Source organism: Oryx dammah, unplaced genomic scaffold, assembly GCF_014754425.2.
Source record: "Oryx dammah isolate SB20612 unplaced genomic scaffold, SCBI_Odam_1.1 HiC_scaffold_17, whole genome shotgun sequence".
Taxonomy (NCBI): Eukaryota; Metazoa; Chordata; class Mammalia; order Artiodactyla; family Bovidae; genus Oryx; species Oryx dammah.
The window spans coordinates 8,484,579-8,508,195 of record NW_024070201.1 but is presented as its reverse complement, the minus strand read 5'-3'; the positions used below and the strand labels follow the sequence as shown (position 1 = coordinate 8,508,195).

Below are 23,617 nucleotides of genomic sequence, written 5' to 3'. Positions count from 1 at the left end.
AACTTAGTAGCTAAACAACAACAACAAATTCCTTACGGAACACTTGCTTAGGCAACAGAATCACTGGTTGTCTTCTGGCCTTGTTTGAACAGGGGGAGGAGATAACTAAAAAGAGATGATGCCTTAACAAGAGGTATGGCAGGAAAGAAACCTGTACTCCTTCCACTTAGAAAAGCAAGACTTTGTGTTGGATTGGTTAGAGTTTGGAGAAAGGAGGCAACCATGAGTCTTCTGGGCTCCATGAACAAAGTCCCAGAGGGAGGAGCTGACAAAGAGGGGAAGCCGCAGTGCCTGAAGAAGGGGTACCATCAGAGGACGCTCAGGAAGAAGGCCCCACAGACTCACTGGCCAGTTTGCAAGCACCGGTCTTTGGAGGTCTTCACCCAGAGCTGCGACTGCATCCTACTAAGAACCACAATGGAGGTCAGAGGAGTAAGAGACACGGCTCCCCTTCCAGCTCTCTCCTCCCTACAGTGACACACAAAGGAGAATGAGAACTGGGGAGAAGAAAGAGAAAAGATGTGAACAAAGACCCCTCTCCATTCTCCATGTAGCTGCAGAGTCCTGGGTTCAAGTCATTTGCTAGGAGCTGAGCTAGGGGAGGCTCAGAGATAAATGTGCCCTTTGTACAACTACAAATTATCTAAAAGCTGTGGGCACTTCTGGATGTTCAAAGAAAGTAGAAAAATAGATTAGACACGGTTAAAGGCAATGATTAGGAAAGGTCAAACCACATCATGCTTTTTACCCACTGTGTTAGACTCTCCAGTAAGCCAAAGTCAAGGGAATAGATATAAGAAATGTTTAAAATAGGCAATAGATCTGGCTTGACCAATTTATTATGATGGGGAAAAAAAAAAAAAAAACTAAATGAGGATTTATGAGCTAATAGTCTGTATTTTACCCTGAACTTTAAAAAGGAAATACCCTTGGCTTTCCATCTTTGTGTAGTTATGGCATCTATAAAATAAAAGATTTTACGATGGTTCCTAATTTTGTTTCTATCACAGATTTCCCTGAGAAGTTGAGGAAAGTTACATAGTGTCTCCACACACAAAAAAAAATGTACATAAACATTCAGAATTTTCCTTACAAATTCATCTAAAATAAGAAACATTGGTGTAGGAAGCCAATTTGAGGAAAACGATTGATTATAGCTCAGCCTATGTTGTTTGTGTCTGTGACAAATGCTTGTAGTGATATCCTTCAGAAAGAGGACGATACAAGTGTGTGTTTGGGATTTTTGCTTTATTATGTCTTGTTTTGTTAATGATGACACCTTCCAATATCTATTAATATCTCTGGCAAGGAGGCTTCCCCCCTTCCACCTCTCCCTTTCTTCAGAGCCTGCAGGTTCTGACATGATTCAATGGCTCAGCATAAAAGCTCCTGCAGTTTCTTCGGTTTCCTTATATGATGCTCAGAGCCAGGGATGAGGTCCATTAATTAAAGTAACTTCTGCACTTAAGCTTTCTCTCTCGCTTTCTAACGGCTGTCGAACACGTCTTTCTGGGTCACTTCCCTTCTCCATTCCAGCTAAACTGCGTCTGAAGGGAAGAGCATGGTGACAGCACAGCCCTCCTTGAGTGCACATTGCCCTTAGCTTTTTTAAAATCTTACTGATCAAGTTATAGAGTGTGAATTTCTCTTTTCCACCATCTGTAGGAAACATGTGTCTTCTCTTGTTACCCTTGGATTTCCACTCTGTCAGCTTCTGTTGCAGGTCAAAGCTGCCACTAAGCTTGTGATCTTATGCAAAGCTTTCTTCTGATGTTTACTTTGGGTCAACTATAATAACTGAAAGTGAAGTATGAATTTTGGAATCCAGCAGACCAGCTCTAAAATCTTGATAGTTATTTAGCCCCTGCTGCCTCATTTTCTTCCTTTTCTTTTATCAAATGAGAGTAAAATTATGCCTGGGATCTTAGTAAGAATTAAAATGTATTAAAATTTTTTAACAGGGCCTGGCAAATTGTAGGGCCACAATAAATATTATCAAAACAAGCTATATATCATTTTATTTTTTGAAGGGTGATTTGAAGTGCTCTCAACATCAGTATCTTCATCTGTAAGATAAAGCAGTTTAAGTACATCCAGTTTATTTCCATCATCATTTATTGAGTGCCAGCTATTGTGGAGTTATGAAGTAACTGAAGTAAGGGAAAGAGGTTACAAATGAAGCAGGAAGATACTGACAAGCAAGCAAATAACCACTCAAAGAGCCTGGCTGAAATCAAGGCACTGCCACTTGCTGAAGAGCCTTGAATAAAGCAATAAATGATGAGGAATGCTAGTTTTCTCATTAGCAAATGAGGTTAACAATATTCAACTAACATAATAGTTAGAAACCTTATGTGAAATAAGGTGTGGAAGATTAGTATGATACCTGACACATAAAATGTGATCAGTAAATGTTCAGCGTCAGCATAACCATTTTAAGACCTGTGTAGAGCCCAGCCTCTCTTATTGTTTAAAGTTGTCATCCCAAATTTTATCTAAAATCATAAATGTACCTATTTCTCATACTAATTGTACATTTTTATTATAGGATATTTTGAAATAGTTTTATAACTGTGTCATTGAAAGTATTAAAATAGTAGCAATTTTTTATTATATTTTTATGATAGAAACTTTTGTATGTATAATGGAAGGGATAAATTGGGGTTGACTGATTGTTATAACATTCCATTATATTATTTTCAACACTGTATTTTTTTTTTTATTATTTGAATCAATTTTTTTTTTTTTTAGTTCTCAAGTTTTAACAAGATAGCTTAAAAATGCTGAAATTCTAGTGCTGAGTGGATGATGTCTTATGAGAAAACTCACAAGACATCATAGACTGAGAAAAAATGTGACAAATGCTATTTTTCTTCTGAGGAAGTAAAAAGCAAAGGCAGGAATAATCCTAAGTAAAGAGCACTGAGGAGGAGTTCAGGTGAGCAAGCTAGTGACCAAGATAAACAAGTAAGAATATAAGTACTGAGAGGCACATGGTCTTATGACTAAAACAACAGTCTCCAAATACAAGTCTGAATAATTCAGGAGAATGCAAGATATTCATTAGAAGATGAGTAAGGTGAAAGGAGAAAATCAAATATTGTTTTATTTATAATCATAGTTGTTGTTTAGTCACTAAGTTGTGTCCAACTCTCATGATCCCATGGACTGCAGCCCACCAGGCTCCTCTGTCCATGGGATTTCCCAGGCAAGAAAACTGGAGTGGCTTGTCATTTCCTTCTCCAAGAGATTTTCTCAAAGAAGACCCAGAGAGAACCGTGTATCCTGCATTGACAGGTGGATTCATTACCATTGAAACACCAGAGAAGCCACAATACCTAATTATTATATGTTTAAAATGCACTTGGGGCTCAGAGGTTAAAGCATCTGCCTGCAATGTGGGAGACCTAGGTTCGATCCCTGGGTCAAGAAGATCCCCTGGAGAAGGAAATGGCAACCCACTCCAGTATTCTTGCCTGGAGAATCCAATAGACAGAGGAACCTGGTGGACTACCGTCCACGGGGTCGCAAAGAGTTGAACATGACTGAGTGACTTCACTTTCACAATGCACTTAGAGTTATTAGTACAGCCACAAATGAAATAAAACACACATATTTAAAATGCATTACAAAGAGTCTGGAGACCTGCAGAACAGAGCACAAAAAGCAGGGCTTTTTGAAGTAATGATCATTTGGTAAAGACTTTCAACTGTTCTGGGCTTCTCCTGTGGCTCAGATGGCAAAGAATCCGCCTGAAAGGCGGGAGATTTGGGTTCGATCCCTGGATTGGGAAGATCTCCTGGAGAAGAGAAAAGCTACCCACTACCGTATTCTGGCCTGGAGAATTCCATGGACTCTGTAGTCCATGGGGTTGCAAACAATCGGACACGACCGAGAGACTTTCACTTTCAGTTTCAACTGCTTTACTAAGGAATAAATATGTTATTTTGTAGACTAGAGAGAAGCAAGAAAATTTCAGGCAAAAGAATGAGCTGTAATTTGCCAGAGAGGATACATAGAAAACAAAGAAATATGTGAAACTATATTCAACATAATAAACCATGGGAGAAATACAAGTTAAAACTGTAATGAGACATTATTATATACCTAACAAGATGACTTTAAAAATTAGTAGAAATACCCAATGCTGGGTAAGGCATTCATTCCTACTACTAAGGAAAAATGATACAGATATTCTGGAAAACAATTGAAAATTTCTTATAAAACTATATATTCAATTATTATATGACCCAGAAATTATAATCTTGGGCATTTATGCCAAAGAAATGAAAATGTAGGTTCATTAACAAACCCTGTTCAGTTCAGTTCAGTCGCTCAGTGGTGTCTGACTCTGCGACCCCAAGAACTGCAGCATGCCAGGCCACATGTCCATCACCAACTCCCGGAGTCTACTCAGACTCATGTCCATCAAGTCGGTGATGCCATCCATCCATCTCATCCTCTGTAATCCCCTTCTCCTCCTGCCCCCAATCTCTCCCAGCATCAGGGTCTTTTCCAATGAGTCAACTCTTCACATGAGGTGGCCAAAGTATTGGAGTTTCAGCTTGAGCATCAGTCCTTCCAATGAACACCCAAACTGATCTCCTTTAGGATGGATTGGTTGGAACTCCTTGCAGTCCAAGGAACTCTCAAGAGTCTTCTCCAACACCACAGTTTAAAAGCATCAATTCTTTGGCGCTCAGCTTTCTTCATAGTCCAACTCTCACATCCATACATGACTACTGGATAAACTGGATAAACCTTGACTAGACAGACCTTTGTTGGCAAGGTAATGTCTCTGCTTTTCAATATGCTACCTAGGTTGGTCATACCTTTCCTTCCAAGGAATAAGCGTCTTTTAGTTTCATTGCTGTAGTCACCATCTGCAGTGATATTGGAGCCCCCCCAAATAAAGTCTGACACTGTTTCCACTGTTTCCCCATCTATTTGCCATGAAGTGATGGGACCAGATGCCATGATCTTAGTTTTCTGAATGTTGAGCTTTAAGCCAATTTTTCCACTCTCCTCTTTCACTTTCATCAAGAGGCTTTTTAGTTCCTCTTCACTTTTTGCCATAAGGGTGATGTCATCTGCATATCTGAGGTTATTGATATTTCTCCCGGCAATCTTGATTCCAGCTTGTGCTTCTTCCAGCTCAACGTTTCTCATGAGGTACTCTCTGCATAGAAGTTAAATAAGCAGGATGACAATATACAACCTTGATGTACTCCTTTTCCTATTTGGAACCAGTCTGTTGTTCCTCATCCAGTTCTAACTGTTGCTTCCTGACCTGCATACAGGTTTCTGAAAAGGCAGGTCAGGTGGTCTGGTATTCCCACCTTTTTCAGAAATTTCCATAGTTTATTGTGATCCACACAGTCAAAGGCTTTGGCATAGTCAGTGAAACAGAAATAGATGTTTTTCTGGAACTCTCTTGGTTTTTCGATGATCCAGTGGATGTTGGCAATTTGATCTCTGGTTCCTCTGCCTTTTCTAAAAACAGCTTGAAAATCAGGGAGTTCATGTTTCACATATTGCTGAAGCCTGGCTTGGAGAATTTTGAGCATTACTTTTCTAGCATGTGAGATGAGTGCAATTGTGTGGTAGTTTGAGCATTCTTTGGCATTGCTTTTCTTTGGGATTGGAATGAAAACTGACCTTTTCCAGTCCTGTGGCCACTGCTGCGTTTTCCAAGTTTGCTGGCATATTGAGTGCAGCACTTTCACAGCATTATCTTTAAGGATGTGAAATAGCTCAACTGGAATTCCATCACCTCCACTAACTTTGTTAGTAGTGATGCTTTCTAAGGCCCACTTGACTTCACATTCCAGGATGTCTGGCTCTAGGTGAGTGATCACATCATCATGATTATCTGGGTCGTGAAGATCTTTTTTGTACAGTTCTTCCATGTATTCTTGCCACCTCTTCTTAATATCTTCTGCTTCTGTTAGGTCCATACCATTTTTGTCCTTTATCGAGCCCATCTTTGCATGAAATGTTCCTTTGGTATCTCTAATTTTCTTGAAGAAATCTCTCGTCTTTCCCATTCTGTTCTTTTCCTCTATTTCTTTGCATTGATCGCTGAAGAAGGCTTTCTTATCTCTCCTTGCTATTCTTTGGAACTCTACATTCAGATGCTCGTATCTTTCCTTTTCTCCTTTGCTTTTCGCTTTTCTTCTTTCCGCAGCTATTTGTAAGGCTTCCTCAGACAGCCATTTTTCTATTTTACATTTCTTTTCCATGGGGATGGTCTTGATCCCTGTCTCCTGTACAATATCACGAACCTCTGTCCGTAGTTCATCAGGGACTCTGTCTATCAGATCTAGGCCCTTAAATCTATTTCTCACTTCCACTGTATAATCATAAGGGATTTGATTTAAGTCATACCTCCATGGTCTAGTGGTTTTCCCTACTTTCTTCAATTTAAGTCTGAATTTTACAATAAGGAGTTCATGATGTGAGCCACAGTCAGCTCCCAGTCTTGTTTTTGCTGGCTGTATAGAGCTTCTCCTTCTGTGGCTGCAAAGAATATAATCAATCTGATTTAGATATTGACCTTCTGGTGATGTCCATGCGTAGAGTCTTCTCTTGTGTTGTTGGAAGAGGGTGTTTGCTATGACCAGTGCATTCTCTTGGCAAAACTCTACTAGCCTTTGCCCTGCTTCATTCCGTACTCCAAGGCCAAATTTGCCTGTTACTCCAGGTGTTTCTTGACTTCCTACTTTTGCATTCCAGTCCCCTATAATGAAAAGGACATCTTTTTTAGGTAATAGTTCTAAAAGGTCTTGTAGGTCTTCATAGATCCATTCAACTTCAGCTTCTTCAGTGTTACTGGTTGGAGCATAGACTTGGATTACCATGATATTGAATGGTTTTCCTTGGAAACGAACAGAGATCATTCTGTCATTTTTGAGATTGCATCCAAGTACTGCATTTCAGACTCTGTTTTTGACCATGATGGCTACTCCATTTCTTCTAAGGGATTCCTGCCCACAGTAGTAGATATAATGGTTATCTGAGTTAAATTCACCCATTCAAGTCCATTTTTGTTCGCTGATTCCTAGAATGTTGATGTTCACTCTTGCCGTCTCCTGTTTGATCACTTGCAATTTGCCTTGATTCATGGACCTGACATTCCAGGTTCCTATGCAATATTCCTCTTTACAGCATCGGACCTTGCTTCTATCACCATTCACATCCACAACTGGGTGTTGTTTTTACTTTGGCTCCATCCCTTCAATGTTTCTGGAGTTATTTCTCCACTGATCTTCAGTAGCATATTGGGCACCAACCAACCTGGGGAGTTCCTCTCAGTATCCTATCATTTTCCCTTTTCATACTGTTCATGGGGTTCTCAAGGCAAGAATGCTGAAGTGGTTTGTCATTCCCTTCTCCAGTGGACCACATTCTGTCAGACCTCTCCACCATGACCTGTCTGTTTTGGGTGGCCCCACAGGGCATGGCTCAGTTTCATTGAGTTAGACAGGCTGTGGTCCATGTGATCAGATTGGCTAGTTTTCTGTGATTAAGGTTTCAGTGTGTCTGCCCTCTGATGCCCTCTCACAACACCTACCATCTTTCCTGGGTTTCTCTTACCTTGGACGTTGGGTATCTCTTCATGGCTGCTCCAGTAAAGCTCAGCCACTGCTCCTTACCTTGGATTAGGGGTATATCCTCACAGTTGCCCCTCTTACCTTGAAGGTGGAGTCAAACAAACCCTGTATGGAAATGCATACAGAAGTTCATTTGTAATATCAAAAATTATAATCAGCCCTGATGTCCTTCAACAAGTGAGTGTTTAAAAAACTACTATATATATATATATATATATATATATATATATATATATACCATAGAATATTAGTCAGCAGTAAAATAAACTGTGGAGAAGGCAATGGCACCCCACTCCAGTACCCTTGCCTGGAAAATCCCATGGACGGAGGAGCCTGGAAAGCTGCTGTCCATGGGGTCGCAAAGAGTCGGAGACAACTGAGCGACCTCACTTTCACTTTTCACTTTCATGCATTGGAGAAGGAAATGGCAACCCACTCCAGTGTTCTTGTCTGGAGAATCTCAGGGACAGGGGAGCCTGATGGGCTGCCATCTATGGGGTCGCACAGAGTTGGACACAACTGAAGTGACTTAGCAGTAGCAGCAGCAAAATAAACTGTTAGTACATACAACAACTTGGATGATTCTCCAAGGAATTAAGCTAAATGAGTGAAAAAAATCAGCCCCCCCAAAGTTACATAAGATTTCAATTGTGTATAATTTTTGAAATGAAAAAAAGTAACAAGACAAAATTTGTGGTTGGCTGCAATTAGACCCAGGGGCTAGGGATGGTGGCGGTGGTGTAGAATGAAGGTGCTGAGACTGTAAAAGGAAAAATGAAGAGTTTTTATGGTGTTAGAATTGTTCAGTGTCTTGGATGTGGTGATGGATACACAAACACAAAATGAAAACACTGTACAGAAATTAAAGCACGCACAAATGAATAAGTTAAAACTAGGAATGTCCAAATGTGATCAATTGATTATATTAATATCAATACCCTGATTGTAATATTATACTATACCTTTGGCTATACTACACTTTATGGCAACATATTACCATAAAGAGTTACTGAAAAAAAAAAAAAGCATACAAGGGATATCACTGTACAGCTTCTTAAAGCTACATATTTCTCATGTAATTATTATTTTAAATAGTAATTAAATAAGAAATTACAATAATTAATTACATTAAAAGTAGTACTTTACTATGGCAACAAAAAGTCTAAGGATAAATCTGACAAAAGGTATCTAAGTCCAGTTCAGTTCAGTTCAGTCGCTCAGTCGTGTCCGACTATTTGTGACCCCATGAATCGCAGCACGCCAGGCCTCCCTGTCCATCACCAACTCCCAGAGTTCACTCAGACTCGCATCCATCGAGTCAGTGATACCATCCAGCCATCTCATCCTCTGTTGTCCCCTTCTCCTCCTGCTCCCAATCCCTCCCAGCATCAGAGTCTTTTCCAATGAGTCCACTCTTCGCATGAGGTGGCCAAAGTACTGGAGTTTCAGCTTTAGCATCATTCCTTCCAAAGAAATCCCAGGGCTGATCTCCTTCAGAATGGACTGGTTGGATCTCCTTGCAGTCCAAGTAGACTGATAACTAAAAAATATTACTTAGAGAGATTTTTTAAAAGAACTAAATAAAAGGAAGCATGTCATGTTCATGGATTCTAAAACAATATTGTTAACATTAATTTGGCCTCAAGTTGAGCTGTATATTCACTGAAATTCCTCAAAATCAAAATCTTGGTAAGTTTTTTTTTTGAAACTGAGAAGGTAATTACAATATTTATATGGAAATGCTAAGAATATAGAATACCCAAAACAGTTTTGAAAAATAAGAGCAAGTAGAAGGAACTATCTCATGTGACCTTAAGACAGATCACACTGCTCCACTAATCAAGACACTAGTAGATCAATGGACCAGCAGAGAGAGTTAAGCATTTGTTGACCTACACTTACATGGCCAGTTGATTTTTGACAATGATGAAAAGACTATGGAGGAAAGATAAGTCTTTTCCAAATGATGGCATGGAACAATTGGACAACCATATACTAGTAAAAGTAAAAGGGCTTCCCTGGTGGCTCAGACATTTAAAAATCTGTCTGCAATGTGAGAGACTCCAGTTCAGTCCCTGAGTTGGGAAGATACTCTGGAAAAGGAATGGCTACTCACTCCAGTGTTCATGCCTGAAGAATTACATGGATAGAGGTGATCTGGTGGGCTATAGTCCTTGGGGTCAAAAAGAATCAGACACACCTGAGCCACTCACACTTTCACTGTGCTAAATAAATATGTAGTTATGTTCATACCCCATAGCTAGTCCCAATCTTTTCATTTATCCCTCCCTCCTCTTACCCACTGGTAACTATAAGGCTGTTTTCTATATCTGTAACTCAATTTCTGTTCTGTAGATAAGTTCATTTGTATTTTTTCTTAAATTCCACATATAAACAGAAACACAAGCCAGATGATCTAGTCATCCAGTTCTAAGTATTTATCCAAGTGAAATAAATATTAATAAAATACATATTTACAAATATTCACAGTAGCTTTATTTGTAATAGTCACAAGCTGAGAATAACATAAGCATCCACCAAAAGGTGAAAGATAGGAAAGTTGTGCCATCTATACACAATGGAATACTACTCAGCGATAAAAAGGAATGGATTCTTAGTAATTGAAACAGGGATGACAGTCAATTTAATCTTAATTATGCTGAGTGAAATAAAAAACAAAAAAGGAGTACATGCGGATAGATTCTATTTACATAAAACTTTGGAAAAGTGGGCTTCCTTGGTGGCTCAGAGGTTAAAGCATCTGCCTGGAATGCAGGAGACCTGGGTTTGATCCTTGGGTTGGGAAGATCCCCTGGAGATGGAAATGGCAACCCATTCCAGTATTCTTGCATGGAAAATCCCATGGACACAGGAGCCTGGTGGGCTACAGTCCACAGGGTTGCAAAGAGTGGGACACGACTGAGTGCCTTCACTTTCACTTTCACTTTGGAAAAGTGCAAATCTACTCCAGTGATAAAAAGCAGATCAGTAGTTGACCCATGATAGGGGTGGGATGAGAAAGGGCTGAGTGGAGAAAGTACTTTTCAGTTATATACTTTCAACATGTGAACTTACTATATTCCTATTGTTGTTGTTTAGCTGCTGTCACTTCAGACACTTTTGTAACCCACCAGGCTCCTCCGTCCATGGGATTTTGCAGGCAAGACTATGGGAGTGAGTCGCCATTTTCCTTTCCAGGGATCTTATAGATCCAGGGATGGAACCCATGTCTCCTGCTTGGCAGGCAGATTCTTTACCACTGAGCCAGCCTCAGTTCCCCCTTTTATCTTCCATCAGAGCTGGTCCTTTGGCTCTTTGAGGTCGTGTGGGCTTTCCTATCTGGAGGCCTTGCAGTGTCATTCCCTGTGCTTCCCCAATCTTTTCCTAGTTAACTCTCTCTCACTCCTCAGGTTTCAGTGTCATACTTCCCTCAGAAAAAGACTCATCAAACACCCAAAATAATTAAGGCTTTAGTAGTAGAAATTCTCCCTGGCACCACTTTTTCTCTTTCAAAATTTGTCATATATTTGACTTAAATATTTGTGTAAATGTTCAATTACTGCCTACACACAGCACAAAAACACAACAGTTAACATATAATATGAGGTTAATACTTTTAAAGAACTAATTCGATATAATTATGGTAGTAATACATATAAGAACAAAGATTGAATAGTTTTAAGATCACACATAGGGATTCCTGGGTGGCAGTAGTGGTAAAGAAGCCACCTGCTAATGCAGGAGATGTAAGATATGAGGGTTTGATCCCTGGGTCGGGAAGATCCCCTGGAGGAGGGGATGGCAACCCACTCCAGTATTCTTGCCTGGAGAATCCCATGGATAGAGGAGCCTGGTGGGCTATGGTCCATAGGATTACAAAGAGTCAGACACAACTGAGGTGACTTTAGTTCAGTTCAGCTCAGTCACTCAGTCGTGTCCGACTCTTTGCGACCCCATGAACTGTAGCACGCCAGGCTGCCCTGTCCATCACAAACTGCAGGAGTCCATCCATACCCATGTCCAATGAGTTGATGATGCCATCCAACCATCTCATCCTCTGTTGTCCCCTTCTTCTCCTGCCTTCACTATTTCCCAGCATTAGAGTCTTTTCAAAAGAGTCAACTCTTCATATCAAGTGGCCAAAATATTGGAATTTCAGTTTCAACATCAGTCCTTCCAATGAACACCCAGGGCTGATCTCCTTTAGGACTGACTGGGTGGATCTCCTTACAGTCCAAGGGACTCTCAAGAGTCTTCTCCAACACCACAGTTCAAAAGCATCAAATCCTGTGCTCAGGTTTCTTTATAGTCCAAATCTCTCATCCATACATGACTACTGGAAAAACCATAGCCTTGACTAGATGGACCTTTGCTGACAAAGTAATGTCTCTGCTTTTCAATATGCTGTCTAGGTTGGTCATACCTTTCCTTCCAAGGAATAAGTGTCTTTTAATTTCATAGCAGAAATCACCATCTGCAGTGATTTGGGAGCCTCCCAAAATAAAGTGAGCCACTGTTACCACTATTTCCCCATCTATTTCCCATGAAGTGATGGGACCAGATGCCATGATCTTAGTTTTCTGAATGTTGAACTTTAAGCCAACTTTTCCACTTTAGTTCTTCACTTTCTGCCATAAGGGTGGTGTCATCTGCATATCTGAGGTTATTGATATTTCTCCCAGCAATCTTGATTCCAGCTTGTGTTTCCTCCAGCCCAGCGTTTCTCATGATATATTCTGCATAGAAGTTAAATAAGCAGGGTGACAATATACAGCCTTGACATACTCCTTTTCCTATTTGGAACCAGTCTGTTGTTCCATGTCCAGTTCTAACTGTTGCTTCCTGACCTGCATACAGGTTTCTGAAAAGGCAGGTCAGGTGGTCTGGTATTCCTACCTCCTTCAGAATTTTCCACAGTTTGTGGTGATCCACACAGTCAAAGGCTTTGGCATAGTCAATAAAGCAGAAATAGATGTTTCTCTGGAACTCTCTTGCTTTTTCGGTGATCCAGCAGATGTTGGCAATTTGATCTCTGGTTCCTCTGCCTTTTCTAAAACCAGCTAGAACATCTGGAATTTCACGGTTCACGTATTGCTGAAGCCTGGCTTGGAGAATTTTGAATATTACTTTACTAATATGCGAGATGAGTGCAATTGTGTGGTAGTTTGAGCATTCTTTTGCATTGCCTTTCTTTGGGATTGGAATGAAAACTGACATTTTCCGATCCTGCTGAGTTTTCCAAATTTGCTGGCATATTGAGTGCAGCACTGTCAAAGTATCATCTTTTAGGATTTGAAATAGCTCAACTGGAATTCCATCACCTCCACTAGCTTTGTTCATAGTGATTCTTCCTAAGGCCCACTTGACTTCACATTCCAGGATGTCTGGCTCTAGGTGAGTGCACGCACATAAGATCACATATGTACTGGTCAGTGGCAGTGATTTGAATGTAACCCTCTCTGACTTTACAGCACATAGTCTTAATTTGTGATTAATGATTCCCTAATACTATATCCACTCAAATATGACACAGGGCTTTCCTGGTGCCTCAGCAGTAAACAATCTGTCTGCCAATGCAGGAGATCCGAGAGAGACAAGCGCAATACCTGGGTTGGGAAGATTGCCTGGAGAAGGAAATGGCAACCCACTCCAGTATTCTTGTCCGGAGAATAAGCCTTGTGGGCTACCATCCGTGGGATCACAAAGAGTAATACACGACTGAGTGACTAAGCACATATAGGTTATACTCCCAGACAAGCACTTGGAAGGGTCTAGACTAGGCTGTGTTAACTGACAAGTGAGTCAAACATGGAAATGGAGAGTCCAGAAAATGGTCCTGAAATTTGGAGATCTGGATTGGCATAAGTAATTTAGCAATAAATCCCTGCAAGATAGGGGTAAACATCATGGTGTCCTAGTTAGACTGTGGTACTAGATGAGTTACCAAGACAGAGATCCAATAATTAAGTGCAAGATGAGAAGCAAGACATTTCCAGGTCCAGACAGAAACTTGGGGAAAGGTTTAGAGACCAGAATAGAGTGCCTTGATTCTAAGTGCTAGAATGCTGGTATGCATTACTAAAATTTTATAATAGACCTTCACTTTACCACTCACTTAGCATCCCACTGCTAGCTGAAGGAGGGCTCAGCGGAATTGGTCTCCAGATCTGAAGATTCCAAATGTAGGAATCACATGGTAATAGCACAGGGAAGAAGATAAAGAAGCAGGAAATTGTAAAGAAATATTAATTAAACATTCAGTTATCTAAGTATTTATGTTTGCAATTGCCAGACATTATAAGGTTAATTGCATTCATTGTCTATTCTATTTTTTTCTCTTTTCTAAAAAAAAAAAAAAAAAATAGTTTATCTGATAAGGATTTGCAACTTCAACCAGTAGACAGGCTTTTGGTTAAATGACACTGCCAATTGACAGATTAAAAACATCATGATATTCAAAATTCTTCATCCTCCAAATGGATCAGTGGCCTAAAGTACAGGAGTGTTCATAAACTATCTTTGTAATATATTGCCTTCTGTCAGTGAGAAAGGACTTATCTTAAATCAAGAGTTGAAATACTGCCAGTATCTAAGATACATTTATTTCTTAAAGGTGGTGAATTTTTAAGCCAAACTTCTCCCCTGCTAGATTAGAATTTATACCAGTAAGTAAAATCCAGACATATTTAAGATATTAACAATCTCACAAACTGTAGTAATTTAGCTGTATTTAAATAAAGTATGTCATTAGTACAAGAGAAGACTCGTTTGTTTATAAAGAGTATAATTTTTGCTTTCAAATACATCTTTTTGTAACATGTATATTTCTGTTACTAAAATGGAATAAATACATTATATTCTATCTTTATAGAAATAGTCCTAAACAATAAACAGAATTTTTCATTGACTATCCTAAATAGATGGTATATCTTTAGAGACCACTGCTTTTTCCAAATGTCTCATTACTATCCCTCCTAGATATAAATTACAGTCAAATCTTCTATTCCTAGGTTTGGCTTGCTTCTAAATTTGTCTCCCTTGTCAACACATTGTAAATCAAATTTGATCCATATTGAAAGGAGCATAATGTTTTTAAACTGGTTTCTTTATGGACGACAATGTCAGGAAAATTAATAATCAATATTCAGCAGCCTAGTATCTAATCCAGTTGTTAAAATTTCAATACTGTCCTTAGCCATCAGTTCTGGATTGATTGGCAAAATTGAATACTAATTTAAAAATAACATATAGGATGTTGACTAAACAGAATTAGCCATTATTCTTATACTTTAAATAGTTTAATGTTTTCATGATGTCATGGAATAAACTATTCTTTTCAGAACCAGGAGAATCCAATTTTAGAATTTTAAGTTAGGTGAGCACTTTGGTTTTCTACCAAAAGTAGCACAGACTCCTTTCCTAAAAGAAGGCAGTCTAAATTCTAGTGGCATATCAAGTAAATCACAACAGCCATCTCTGCTATGCCTAAGGTTGCTTCAGTAGGCTGATGCACTGGTAAAATAACAGATTATATTTCAGGAGCATACAAGGGAGAAAAGGACAAAAATTCTAATTAAGTTTGAAATCTGTATATTTCTGGAATGATGAATACACAGGAGAATACGGTAATCCTGAATGTCAATCTCATTTTCACTAAACTTCTAAAATTTTTAATAATGCTCTAATTTCTCACCTTCATATAAAGCTCAAGGTCCACTTATAATAAAGGTCTCAAAAGAGCCCAAATGCAAACTTAGATATCACGCTTTTCTGTTTGAAAAGTGCAGTGTGAGCAGTCCAGGTTCCAGGATTCAGGTTGCATTGTCACGCCCTTGCTACACAGGTTGCACTGCAGAGAAACCACCATAAATCATCTCAAGGCTGTATACAATTAATTTTATGTTCTGTGCTTGTCCTCCTCTATGTTTTATGCTATTTCTTTTTATATTTGATTTTTGAGGTCATTCTTGGTTTGAGGTGAAATACCTCAAGCTTAATATTAAAATATCACTGGGTGTTATTATAGTATGTTTTAATAACCAAATTCAGGGTCACCTTTTTTTCCACAAGTTTTAAAATGAATGTCATAAATGTGTCCAAAGAAAACCTGTAACTCCCTAAACCCTTTTAACTATAAGAAGGTATGTGGGTTTACTATATAATTTTTTGAAGGGCAAAATATTTCTACTCTCCCTGCATGTTTTCACAATGATCTTTATCTTATTTATTATTACCTTGGAAGTGGTTTCAGACTTCATCGGAGTTTCTTACCACTTAGATGATTTTCAGTAAAGCAGGAAAAAAAAAAAAAAAACTCTCTTTAATGATTTTCAGAATAGCTATTCTTCCAGACGGGAGTCTCCGGATCCTAAATGCTTCTAAATCAGATGAGGGAAAGTACGTTTGCCGAGGGGAAAATGTCTTTGGCTCTGCTGAAATCACAGCTACAGTATCTGTAAAAGGTAAGAAAATGTGGTGAATTTTCTATAAGCATAGTTTCATGGCCTTATCCAAAAGAGAATAAATGTAACATGCATGTATGTGTTTGCTTGTATATGTGTACATGCTTCTGTTGATGAAATATAATTGCACATAAAGGACAAACACAGTCAAAGTGTCCCTTTCCATTATTTAAGGGACTGTGAAGAAAAGAACATATTATTGGTAGAAATTTAAGTATTTCACTTTGAACAAAAAAAAAAAATGGGAGAGTAAAGAAAGCTTTCTGAAGTTTTACTTGATATCTCAAAAATTTAAAGTATGCCAACAGAATAAAAATATTTTCCTCAACCAAGATTAATTTTAGCATCAATCAGTAATACTGCTTTGTTACCACTTCAACTGGGAATTTGGGGCAAAAAAGAGAAGCAGAAAGATATATGAACATGTGGTGTTGGAATATGCATTAGATGAAGCAACACCAGAGCTACTCTTTGATGTCGACATCAGTGGAATTTTTATACACTGTCATTTTTTAGTATTATAAATGTTACTGCTTAAATGTTTCTGCTAGTTTTCTAGTTCTAAAGTGAACTAGATTTCAAATCTAGAACCTTCTTTTGAGACTACTTGTCAAGTTATAAGAAAATCTTCTGTCTTAAACACTCTCTTCATTTGGCAAAGGAATGCTTTTCACAACAAAGTATATCACTCGTTTTTTTCCATTTGTGCATGTAGTATACAGTGAATCATACTTTGGCCACAAAAATATAAAATGTTATTTTTTCTCTTTCTTTAGAGATAGAAATGCAATTAAAATAGCCAACACTCATATTTTAGAAAAGAGGCAAACATCTACGCAAGAAAGGAATATAATTTTTAAAATGTCTTCATTTAAAGCATACATTACTGGAACACAACTCAGTCTTCGAGTTTGAGTCTCATTCTTAGTGTGTGTTAAATAATCTTTTCCATAGTGAGGCAAAGCAGAATTCACAGACTTCTTCATTTAATAATAGCAACAATGCTTTCTGTTAATCATGAGTTAACTGGAATGTTTAGTTACTCAGAACATTCCAGTTGTCACAAAGTTTCAACTGCAGTATGCTGTGATTATGTGTCTTCTCTGATGAAGCCAGAATTTAGAATGCCACACAAAATATCTGAGTTCCAGAATGTTAATATTTACAGTGACATTCTTTTCCTGGTGTCACTCTTTCCTCTCAAAGACTGCTTAGAAGGAACTTAATCAATGGTTAACAATGGTGCTTCATCAGACTATGCTATTGCAAACAATAGAGCTGGAATAGGAAAATTAGGCTAATTTTTAGTCATTTGTGCCAGGCTTCTTGAGTCATGTACAATCAGGAATCTAATTAGGAAAAAAGAAAAAAATCAAAATCCTGTCTGCATCATCCCCCTGCTGCTGCTGCTGCTAAGTCGCTTCAGTCGTGTCCGACTCTGTGCGACCCCATAGACAGCAGCCCACCAGGCTCCCCCATCCCTGGGATTCTCCAGGCAAGAACACTGGAGTGGGTTGCCATTTCCTTCTCCAACACAGGAAAGTGAAAAGCAAAAGTGAAGTCGCTCAGTCGTTTCCAACTCTCTGCGACCCCATGGACTGCAGCCCACCAGGCTCCTCCGTCCATGGGATTTTCCAGGCAAGAGTACTGGAGTGGGGTGCCACTGCCTTCTCTCATCATCCCCCTACTTATTCAAATATATACATATATATATATAATATTACATGTATTTGATCATTAGCTTAAATATCCCTTAGATGTACATTTGGTATTTAGCATTTATTGGTTTAAAGTTGCTCTACATCCAGTAAAAATATATCTATCTTTTAAAAATTAAAGTTTTTTCAAAAAAATTCTATTCACCATTTTGCCTTTGTTTAGATCTCAGTCAAAGCAGCTATCGGAGGTGAAAGGTTATAATCAGCCAGAGGTGCCTCTTCTATCCTCTACTTACAGGAAGGTTTTGTAAACTATAAAGCAAATACAAGGTGGTGCAGTAGCAGTAGTAGTATAGTTTCATCTTTGTTAAGATAGTAATTTGAAAGGAGGTTCTTCCTATACCCTTTAAAGAAGTGAACTTGCTTGAATTATTCTTCCTTTGATGTGAGGCTTTTTTTTTTTTTTTTTTTTTAGTGTAAAAATCCTTTCTATGGTTGATGATCCTTGAAGGTGGACAGGAAAGCTACTGAGTCTATTTTCTAATACTTCTCCTTCCAGGATGCCAAATGCTGTTTCTAGTTGTATAGTCTTCCCTCTTTTTCATCCAAGCTGACTTGTTAATGGGAATAGTGACTTTTTTTTTTAAGTATATAGCTCAACAGTTTTTTTTTAATAGTGACTTTTAAATCATCAGTTCTCTACAAATAAATACCTAGTAAAATACCCTAAATACAATAAAAGATATTTCAATTAATAATAGTATATTAAAAGATACATACCTGGAGCAACTATATTACATAGATTCCTTGTTTAATTTTTCTCTATTATTTAAAATACAGAATGCAGGGGAAAACTATGTGCTATGCTAATTAATGTATTTTTATTTTTATAGAACCTACAAGAATAGAGCTTACTCCTAAAAAAACAGAGTTAACAGTGGGAGAGAGCATTGTCCTTAATTGCAAAGCAATTCACGATCCTAGTTTGGATGTCACTTTCTACTGGACACTAAAAGGACAGCCTATCGATTTCGAAAAGGAAGGTGGACATTTTGAAAGCATCAGGGCCGTAAGTTAATACAATTTTGTTCTTTGAATAATAATACTTTTAGAAATTTAGAATCAAATGTAAAAATGTTCTTATTGATGAAATATTTAGGAAAAAGTTCAAATTACTTTATTTCATTATTCTCTGTTATGTCAAACTGAAAGTAATACTTATTTAAAACTTCCCAGTAAGATATTGGAAATACTTCATTATGCAAATTTGGTTTCTTTCCAACTTGTATTCTTTTGATTAGTACTGTCCGTATTTACACCTTACTTCTCAAATGTTATGTAGCTACATCAGCTGACTAGTATTATTTAAAGCATTCTTAGTAATTATGATACAATGAATAAGTGAAATAAGCATGCTTGTTCTTGAAGAAATAGTAATGCTTGGAGATTCTTTAATCTCTCACAAGCTACAGAATTTAAACTTGCAACCCAAAGTCAGAAATGCTGTAGCCTTAGATAAACATTCACAGACATGCTCATTTCTCAACTGCCAAATCTTTTCCTGTAATATCTTCTATTATATATCTACTAAATGGAGTAAGAAATCTTTTCAACCAAATCCTATAGTACCATCACAGTGTCTTAACTCAACAGAGAACTGGAAAAAAGATCTTTTCCCCACACTGGCTTGTTTAAGACACAAAAGAGTGACACAAGTGGAGAGAAAGATGATGGGACTAGAGTGGCAGAGAGACTCTGGCTGCAATATCCCTTCAATATTGGCAGAAGAGATGGATCCAAGTGCAATTTACGCCTACAAATCCAATTTAAAATGCTGCCACATGCTTATTAATATCAGTTTATCCTTCTCTAAACACTGTAGGAAGCACTGGAAAGCCACAGCTCTGGTGAGCCCAAACATAAAAAACTCAGTTTGGATTGAATTTTATTTTAAAGGTAATGAGATACAGTGGGGAAAGTCCTAGACCCAAAGTCAGGAATTTTCTGGATCAAGTCCCAGCTCAATCCTTAATCAGCTATGTAACACAGATCCAGTTACTTGACCTGCATGGGCATTGATCGCATAGAGAACTAAAGTGAGGCAGTTGGGCCAGATAATTTCTAAGACCCCCTCTCACACTAGAATTTGATAAATTTATATTAAGAGAATAGTAAGAATGAACTTTATTGCATTTTTCAATGCAAACAAAATTAAAAATTTTCTTCTAACTTATTCTTTTCATCCTGATTTATTTTTAAATAATGAGAGAGACTGCATAAATAAGAAATAATTACCAACTGTATTATTCACATTTCATTAAGTAAATTAATTTTAATTAGCAATGATTATGTTATATACAAAATTTATTGAACATGTTAAACTCATTTCCCTCAAATTTGTGATTTTCATTTACCTTGAGTTGATCATTTCTTCAAGACTATGAACAAATTTTATGCTATGAATGTCATAAAATAAAACCAGAAAAATATGACATTAAAATGTTACATTTGAAAACAACAAATACTCCAACAAAAATATACTTTCTAAGGATTTTCTGTAAACATTTATTTTGAGTGATCAGACACAAAAATATGTCTAAAATGAATTTTCACTTCATAGAAGCAGGTGCTTTTTTTATTTTAAAATATCAATCAATAAATGGTCTTGGTACAATTATGTGAATTCTTATTTTTCTCTCTCAGATATCCATGTTAGTTTCATGTCCAGTCATTGTATCAATAAATACCTTTAATCCTTTTCATAAGGTTGGCAATTAATAACACCTGCTCTATCTCTCTTTGTACATATATTGTTCTTGCCCTTGAGAAGTACAAAATTGACTCCCTGCTCCATGTAAACTCATATTGCTTTAAGCCATTATAAATTAGTCTCAGTTTGTAGACAGGGATAATAAACTATAGAACAGAAGAATAGAGGAAGTTATTATATTGAGAAGAAAGAAAAATATTTAGCTTTAAGATCATCTAGGATTTATCGCTTTAGTACATTAAGAAAAAAAGATAATAGATTTTTTTTTTTTACTTTCTAAAGTATTTAGAAGCTTCAAAACTGCAAGGTCTAAAGGAAATAGTCTATTCCCCTTTTCTGAATATCCTCAAAGACTGATTGGGTCCTGGCTGGCTTTAAGGACATACCTGAGAGAGAATCCAATTTTGTGACTTTGAAAGTCAGAGGGAAAAAGAAAAGCATTATTTTTCCATCCTGCCTTTCTCCTTGTGAAATAATACATCTGAGAAATAACATGTTTCAAAAGGAGGGATGAAAGAGTTATAAAGAAGCGAGATTTGGGAAGGCCTCTGAACGTGTGGTGGAGAAAGCAGTGACACCCCACTCTTGCCTGGAAAATCCCATGGATGGAGGAGCCTGGTAGTCTGCAGTCAGACATGACTGAGTGACTTCACTTTCACTTTTCACTTTCAAGCACTGGAGAAGGAAATGGCAACCCACTCCAGTGTTCTTGCCTGAAGAATCCCAAGGACAGGGGATCCTGGTGGGCTGCCGTCTATGGGGTTGCACAGAGTCGGACACAACTGAAGTGACTTAGCAGCAGCAGCTGAACATGTGGAAACCTGTTTGAGAAGTCAGTTGAAGACTCTGGGACAAGAGGGCAGGCCGGGGCTCAGAGGAAAGACTGGTGGGGTGGTCTGTGGCTTGCTTGTGTGTCAGAAGAGAGCCACTAAGGAGATCTTAAGGATCTAGGTTGGCCCAGCAGAGTAGGAAGTCCAGCAGGATTTGGGATTTAGGCAGGAAAAGAGTATGCCTTTGACTGGAGAAGTCTCTACATTAACTGCCCTGGGCTAACTCACCAGTGGGTGATTGAATGAGGATGAATCAGAAGAGAAAGGGGGAGATAGGTGTATTTTTAATCACATTAACACTGCATAGTGTCAGATGAATCAACCAATCTTTGAAAAAACAAAAAGATACCAATTGTGTTGATATTTTTCCCTTTTGTAATGCCAAAATATAGCTTCATGAAGTTCTCTACTTTTCAACCAGTTACAGTGATATCTTTTATACACAGCCACTGGTTTGCAGACAAAGGTCTATGTAGAATTTTACGTGTAGCTTTTATAACATGCATTGGCAAGGTATAATTATGTTTTAAATAAAATACTGCATTTGAAGTGCATTTCAAGAGAGTGAATAAATAAACATATCATCACATCAGGTTAAAAGAATAATAGCTATTGCTTTGAAATCTATAATGAAAATGTTTCTATTTCTCTTGCCTCTTTACTTTGGCCATGTTTTACAAACCCAGCAATTTAACTGATTTTTGGAGTGAATCCATTACTGAAGTCTTTGTTGAAAGGGTCAAAACTAATCAATTAGTCTGTAAACATTTGATCCAATTCACCCAAATCACATTTTGGCAATGATACAAGCTAACCAAAGGTGGCAAATTAGTGAGGCTATTCTTAAGATTCACTTTAAATTCAATTTTACAAGCTAAGTGCTATGGGGAATCCAAGCTTAAAGACATGGCCCTTCTCCCCTAAAAGAACACAGTTTAAGGGCACAGGCAGCTAGAAATATTCTATCAGAGTGCTGTCACTGGGGAGCTCTACCTACTGCTGGCAGGAGGACTTGGTACTCAAACTGGATCTGGACTGTTAAGATTTTGCCAAGAGGTTATGAGGAGAAACTACATTTTAGACAGAGTGAGCGGGTGAAGCAAAAACAAAGCAGAGAGCTCAGAGCACCTCTCAGGAACAGTGAGGAACCATAGCCCTGATGGTATACTGAGGATGCAGAATAGAGGATAAGGCAATATTTGTTGGATGCGTTTAAAGGTGAACAGCAGAGTCCTCATTGCTAAACACTAACTTTCAAGCCATGGAATCTGGATTGTATCTGGAATACAGCAGGGAGCCCTGTGACTCAGATTTGTTCTTTAGGAAGATAATTCTGACAGCCTTGTGGAGCAGGGGTTGAATAGCTCGCCGACTTTACATTCATTCCAAGCAGGTTAAGCAGAGGTTGGGGCTTGCCAGGTGCAGTGGTAAAAAATCTGCCTGCCAGTGAAGAAGACACAGGAGACACAGGCTTTTTGATCCCCAGGTCGGGAAGATCCCCTGGAGAAGGAAATGACAACCCACTCCAGTATTCTTGCCTGGGAAATCCCATGGACAGAGGAGCCTGGTGGGCTATAGTTCACAGGGTCACAAAGAGTCTTACATGACTGAGCGTGTGCACATACACACACACACATATACACAGAGGTTATAATGAGACATTGACCATTATAAGCAACTGCCTCAAATAACCACTCAGTTATCAAATAAAGCATTTGCAACTGTGCTTTGACACAATTGTGTTTTGAAACAGTTGTCCATGTTGGTTAGAGGTCTTAGAGACTCTCTTAATAGTCTCATGGTGTCTCAACAGCACCTAAACATGGTCATTTGACTCCAAACCCATAATCTTAATGGAGAACTGTGCTGGCACATTGTTTTTCAGAGACTTGAAATTCCTAATTATTCATTCAAGATGTAAGCAAGTTTTAATCTTTACAATACATAAAGATCATTTGCACTGAATATCATGAAAGCCTGTAATTTTACTCTTTGGGGGACAGAGGAAGAAAGCCAAATATTTGTGATCAGGAAGGCTGGCCAAAGAATTGCCTTTTTCATTGTGAACTCTCTAAATGTGATAAACTGCAACAAAATGGGCAACCAAATCAAAGTGCACTATTTGAATGGTCCTTTGTATTTACTCAATGCTCTGGTTATAACAATATACTCAAGAAAGCAGACTAGGGATGGCATGTTCAATCCCATTTTCAAATGAGGAAACAGAAGCATAAGACTTTTCCAGGCCACATGAATACTAAATTGCGTAACAATATTAAATACA

General features: G+C 38.1%; 1 protein-coding gene across 1 annotated transcript in view; it reads left to right on the top strand.

The window, feature by feature from the left end:
- CNTN5 (contactin 5) overlaps nt 1–23,617 on the top strand; it is a 650,920-nt gene that overhangs the window by 446,369 nt on the left and 180,934 nt on the right. The window contains exons 11-12 of the mRNA XM_040257782.1: nt 15,948–16,075; nt 18,627–18,802. Coding sequence (XP_040113716.1) covers nt 15,948–16,075; nt 18,627–18,802 — 304 coding nt within the window. The remainder of the gene's footprint in view (nt 1–15,947; nt 16,076–18,626; nt 18,803–23,617) is intronic.